The sequence below is a fragment of the Solanum dulcamara genome, chromosome 5 (assembly GCF_947179165.1).
Source record: "Solanum dulcamara chromosome 5, daSolDulc1.2, whole genome shotgun sequence".
NCBI lineage: Eukaryota > Viridiplantae > Streptophyta > Magnoliopsida > Solanales > Solanaceae > Solanum > Solanum dulcamara.
In genome coordinates, this window is record NC_077241.1 from 5654933 (window position 1) to 5661620 (window position 6688).

General features: G+C 34.5%; 1 protein-coding gene across 1 annotated transcript; it reads right to left on the bottom strand.

Moving 5' to 3' along the window:
* Positions 1-2244: 2244 nt before the first annotated feature.
* LOC129888891 (UDP-glycosyltransferase 74G1-like) lies at positions 2245-4942 on the bottom strand. Its single transcript, XM_055963948.1, has 2 exons — positions 4110-4942; positions 2245-3095 (listed from the first exon to the last, which is right to left on the bottom strand). Exons 1-2 carry the CDS (start codon positions 4749-4751, stop codon positions 2355-2357), a joined length of 1383 nt encoding a protein of 460 aa, XP_055819923.1. The 5' UTR covers positions 4752-4942; the 3' UTR covers positions 2245-2354.
* Between the last annotated feature and the right edge of the window lie 1746 nt (positions 4943-6688).

Below are 6688 nucleotides of genomic sequence, written 5' to 3' on the forward strand. Positions count from 1 at the left end.
TGCCTCTAGTTTTTTTAAGAGATGCTGCATCCAGGTACAGGGTTTTACCAATCGGGTCTAAAAGGGTGGTTATAAACTCTTTATTGTAACAATGCCACGGTAGTTCTGGTAGTATGACCCAAACTGGTACGATAGGAGTTTCCTCCTCTGGCCTGAAGGTTGGAGTCCACAATTGTAGTCGCATAAGTTGCCCATCAATATACATTTTCTGTTTATTCCATACTGAAATATGATCTTCCTCATTATCAAGATCAATGTAAATGTGTCTTGCATTGAAATGAGCAATTTTGACACCTCCGGTGAGTTGAGTCTGCTGAATAAAGCTTCTTCTGATAAGCTCTATCTTGGGCATTGTATTGGTGAATTTTCCTATTAAAGTATACTTACATCTAGACGCAAGTTTCACAAAAAAGTCTTCCTTTTTATAGATTATAGCTGGTAGGCCCTGTCTTGTGGTGTAGACAGGAGGTGAAATATTAATAGGCGCTTCAGTTCTATTTTGGTTAACTCTTAGTCTAGTCGCATAAGTTTGTATAACTGTAAATGGACTTGGTTCTGGGACAGAATCTATTTTGGAGCTCTGCAACTGAGGTAGCTGTTTTGGTTTTGTGGGAGGTTTGTCATTTGAATTCTGGATATTTGGTTTATACTGAGGGTTGTGTTTAACAAAGTTGGATGTTAGCTTGGTAAGATCATGAGGGAGTTGAGTCTTGTTAGATGCTGAATTGTTATGATTAATCTTGGTACTGTTATTACATGCATCATTTTTTTCCTATGTTGTCCTGAGTATCAGTTTCTATAGCGATAGGATTCAACTCATTTTCACCCTTATTTTCCTTATTTACCTCTTTCGACTTATGTTCAATCGGAATAGATACACTCTTACCTGGATTGATTTGGATATTGCTCCTTGTCGTTTCTTCACTCTCGATATTCGACTGTTTCGAGATCCTTTCCTGTGAGGCATTTCCAGCACCAGTTGATACGCTCGCCGAGTCCTCCACATTTTGTGTACCTGTGTCGAATCTCTTCAAATTCAAGAAGTTCTCATCTGAGTTAGAGAACTCTTTATCAGAGGAACCACTCTCAGTATCCGAATCACCTTGGGTATCCCCATATTTTCCGATTGGGAGTGTGAAATCGTTTGAGATTTGCTGTGAATCAGACTTCGCGTCTTTACCCTGAGTTTCACCATTGCTTCTATTTTGTGACCAGGAGATGATTTTTTGTGCCCAAGCTAGCTGTTCCTTCGAAATCTCTACAGGGGTCGCAGTGTTGTAGCCGAAGCTAGGTGTTGATTCCAGTTGGGTCTTGTTCCTAGGTGAGAGACGCTCCTCTTGGACTGTCGCCGTTTGAGTATAGAGCGAAGGAAGAGTATTGTACAGAGAGAGATTGCTAAGCTCGTTGAAGCTCTCCTTTTGGCGTTGAAATCCGGATTCTTGTAAAGAAATGCATTTTTGAGCACAGTTCAAATCTTCTTTTGAAATTGCTATATCGTTCTCTTCCTGCAGATTCGAAGAAATATGATTTGAATTAGGGGATAATACCTGATGGGTTTGGATCAATTGAGGATTATGCAACTTTTGGGACTGATCCGGTGGTTTGAAGAGTTCCACCGGCGTTGACGACGCCATTCCGGTAGGGCTACAGTGTAGCGGCTACAGAGGAAAGAAGAGAGAAGGCAGAGCGATGTTTTAGAGGGAGAAAAAGAAGTGATAGCAAAACTTGAATGGAATGAACAGGTCAAATGTGCTTTAGATTGAATTTGTCACCCCTATACCTGACCACAAGAAATGAACTTCTACAAATATATTATGTTTTTTTTTTTCTTTCTATCATAAGATATAAATATGAAAAACATATCATCTAGCATTACAATAATTTATTAATTTGTTCACTTTTTAACTTAGGAAAAATTCGATGTATGCTATTGAAGAAATTAATTAGCTCCCACCGATGAAGAGCTGGATCCAACTTATCAATAGTTTATCTTGCATCAAGTATTATCAGTGCCTAATTCTGATGATCTAATCCAGAATCATTACTCATCTTAATTAATTCACAAATTTGAAATTTAAATTAACAAAGTTTTAGTTAATTATATTCAAAAGTTCATTAAAAGTGAGATGGCAAATAAAGCATTCAATCATCTAGAAAATAAGTAGGGAATGACTCATTGACCATGACTACTTGTTACTTTCCACAAGAAATGAATTAATTAAAAAAATAGAAAGAGGAGAAAAATAAAAGAAGATTCAAGTCAAACTTTGCTACTTTAATTAGAAAAAGAAATTGAAAAATACAAATCAACTTCTTAATTATTTTTTATGGCTCTTAATTAACTTCTTAATTACTTAGGACATAGTAACCAAATTGGAAACAAATTCTTCAATATTTTTATCTGAACTTCCTCCTTCATCCACAACATTTCTAGCCAATTCCTTCCATTTCTTTGCATTTTCCCTAATTAATTTCCCTTTCTCTTCTTCCATTACTAGCTTTATACATTCTTCAATAATTTCTCTTCTAACTATCCCTTTTTCATCTTGTTTGGCTTTAACTCCCATTTCCCAAACATCCTTCACAAGTTTTGCATTTGTTGGTTGATCTGACCATTGTGGCATTGTCACCATTGGCACTCCCAAACTAATTGCTTCCAAAGTCGAATTCCATCCACAGTGCGTTAAAAAACAACCTATTGATTCATGTTCCAACACTTGTAACTGTGGACACCATGACACTACTAGGCCTTTATTATTGCCACTTTCCAATTTTAGTTCCTCTAAAAAGTTCTTGGGAAGTTTGGGTTCTTCAGTGGACCTAACAACCCACAAGTAGTTCTTGTTGCTATTCTTCAAACCCCATGCCAATTCTTCCATTTGCTCAGCTTCTACTTTGGCTAAACTTCCAAATGATACATACACTACTGAGCTAATTGGTTGATGGTTTAACCAATTTAGGCATTCATTTGTCATTGGCTTGAAGATACTAAGGCCATACTCTTTGTCATCATGTAGCCTCTTGTCTAGGTACATGGATGGTATTGTTGGTCCAATTGTCTTGATTGGATAAATCTTGGACATCCAATCAATTACCTGCATGTCAAACAATTAGAAACAGAATAAGATTTCATGTAACTTAGGTGATTAGAAAATGAACTCCCACATTGTGGTTTAATTCCTTACATGTGTTCCCTATTCTTTCTACTCCCTCCATTTGATTTAAGTTATTAGTTTGATTAGACATGGAGTTTTAAAAAAAGGAGATCTTCAAATGTTATTAAATTAAGATGTATGTAATGTATCAAAAATGTTCTTTGAATCTTGTGGTTTTAAACAAACTACATAGAATATTGAAATTAGAGAGTAATCAAATATAGAAACAAACATTCTATTTTAAACGAATCAAAAAAAAAAGAAAATAATACACTTAAATTGAAATAAAAGGTTACTACACACACTCTTAAAAAGACGGTTATGGTCAATACCATGGGTGACAAAATCAACCCCATGAAAATGTGACCAGACAATCTGCGCAAGTTTGACTGATCATTCACCCTCTCTCATTTATTAATTCATCCCATAAAAAAATTGGATTGATATATATGCTGCTCAAATTGATCCATGAAAAATTATTAAAATATTTTCAAAAGACTTTATTCATTTAATATGTAATATATAGCCGATACAAAGAAATAAAATAGTTTTTATCAGGTATTAAAAGATTAAAAAATAACAAATAAAAAAATAAAACTTAATAAGAATTAGACGGATTGAGTTATGTCCCTCTTTTTACGCCATTTCAGCCTAAGCCACTTTTAGATGGATCAATAATCCGTTCATTTATTGACTTGTCCCATTTTAATTTCAAATTGCCCAATGGAATATATCTGACTGGTTCTGTGACTCTGGATGAGAACATTAAGGAACCTACGCAGCCAACAAATTAACTTCCAAATGGAACAGACAAAGAAAAACATACGTAGGTTAGACAACTTGTACACTTAACAACATTTTTTTAAGATACGCTTTGTCGGTTCATTTTTTATATAACTTCAATTCAATGGTTTAAGAACCTGAAGAAGAAACAGAACAATAAAAATATCTTACCTCTTTCTCCAATTCATAGATGCTGTTGATTAGGACCCAATCCACTTTGTCAAGATTTGAGAATTGATTCACCAACATTTCAAGTATTCTTTCTGCTTCAGGATTAATAACAAAAGTTGGTACATCTAACGTTTCGATTGGACATGAAAATCCAGGAATTAAGATCTCTTGATCAACGTCGATAGGAGGAAGTTTTATTACCCCTTTATGTACATGGTAATAAATGTTATCCACTGCACAATTTTGTGTGAAAAATGCAACACTAACTAATCCAAAATTCTTTGCTACTTCAACAGCCCAAGGAAGAAATGGATCATACACTATGCAATTTACTGGGCATGCACAGTTTGTCAATTTTCGAATAAGTTGAGACAGAGTATCTGAGCCAACTTCTTTGAATCTTGTAACGTAGTCAACGAAAGATCCTGCTTGATCGCGACCACCATCATCATAGCCATCAGAGATGGCCTCGATTGACACTGAAGTTGGCAATTCTTTCATGTTTTTCAAGAAGGATTTTGTAGGTGCTATAGTGATTTTGACACCTTTGGATTGTAAACGTTTGGAGAATTGGAGCATTGGGTTGATATGACCTTGGGCTGGATATGGTAAGATCAAGCAATGTGCTTTGTGTGTTGTCATTTCTTTTGCAACTTCACAATTGATGACTACAAAAAATAAATCAATCAACTTTAGTCTAAAATCGTACCTGACTAATAGAATCGTTTCAGTATTTTGTGGAAGATCATTTTCCTCCTCCTCAAAATCTCTTGCAACTTTTCAATTGATGGAATGAATGGCAAATTAGGATTTAGGAAGGATGGGAAAATGTGGTTCTTATATATAGTTTGTCGATAGAGTTGAAGTGTACAATTTGGATCAATATGCCTTTCCTTCTTGGTGGAAATCACATGTGAAGCACACAGCCCTTTTCCTTCAATTTTGATCGTTAGATCATATGAAAAGAAATCGGACGGTCAGATTTTAGTTTTAGGAATTGACGTAGACTTTTATTAGAAATCTAAAAATGTCAACTTCTAACACCTGTAAAAATTGTGCCTGGTATGCAGACGTGTGGATGTAAACTTCCACCTTTTCACTCCACTTCAATTTATCTAATTAGTCCCCCCAATCAACTTGTTATTTCATCTTGCTATTATGTAAATAGATGACAGGAAATTTCTGATCCGCTCCTTCTTATTTTCTCTTACTCTTTGCTTTTTATTTTATTAATTTAGTTTATTTATAACACTTTATTAGTATGAGTTTCTATTGCTTTGAACTATATTTTTAAGAAGATAATAAAAAGGGTAAAATTTTTATTTTTTTTAAAAGGTGTAATATTTCTAAATTTGAATTTATTGCTCTTGACATATCTGAAAAATGCTACTTATCATGGGCACTAGATGTCGAAATACATTTAGAATCGATGAGTTTGACAGACACCATCAAAGATGACAATTCGGCATCTAGTCAAGACCGTGTCAAAGCCATGATATTTCTCCGCTACCATCTTGACGAGGGATTAAAATTACAATACCTCACATTAAAAGACCCCATTAAACTGTGGAAGAATCTTAAAGAAAGATATGACCACCTAAAGTTGGTCATCTTTCCACAGGCACGTCATGATTGGCTAAATCTGAGATTAATGAATTTTAAAAATATAACTGAATATAATTCTGCTTTGTTTAGAATTATAGCCCAGTTAAATTTATGCGAAAAAGAAATCACTGAACAAGATAAACTTGAAAAAATATACTCCACATTTTCACCCGCGAATATGCTCCTACAACAACAATATCGCAAAAAGGGTTTTAAGAAATATTCTGAATTGCTTTCTCACCTTCTGATTGTTGAACATCACAATGAACTATTAATGAAAAATTATGATAGTCGGTCCGTTGGTTCTTTGCCACTCCCTGAAGTGAATCAGACAAATTATAACCAACGAGAAAGAGGTCATGACCCCAGTTGTGGTCGTGGTCATGGTGGAAGAAAAAATTATAATCATGATGCTCGATTGACACCGAAAAATGACCAGCAGTATAAAAAGAAGAGTGAAAAGCCAGAAGCTTTACCAAAGAAAAATTCATAAAGTATATGTCATAGATATGGAAGTATGGGACCCTGATCGCGGACTTACCGGTCATCAAAACGCCTGGTTAAGCTATATCAGACATACTTGAAGAGGACAGAAAATAATCCAGAGGCAAGATTTATCTCTGAAGATAATATTGAGCCTATGCATCTGGATGTAACTGATTTCTTTAATTTTCTAGAAGACAATATGAATATTGATAAGCCCAATAATATTTAAATAATTTTCTTTTTTTAATTTTTCTGTACTAAATGATATATTTATATTTTTTTAATCCATGTAAATAAATAAAATTTGTGTAATTAGCCATGTTTTCCTCTTATCATCTCGCAACCGGGTGTATATGAAGTTGTTAGCACAAATAATAAGATTAAGGGCACAATTTTCAGATTATCCAGTTAAGGTCATTCGCCTTGATAATGCTGAAGAATTTACATCCCAAGCTTTTGATGATTATTGCTTATCAATTGGGATAAAA

Bases quoted from the DNA above. Each gene is read 5' to 3' on its own strand.
- LOC129888891 (XM_055963948.1), bottom strand. From the start codon at position 4,751: ATGACAACACACAAAGCACATTGCTTGATCTTACCATATCCAGCCCAA. The intron at 3,096-4,109 runs GTAAGATATTTT...TTTGACATGCAG, and splicing joins TCTATGAATTGGAGAAAGAG to GTAATTGATTGGATGTCCAA.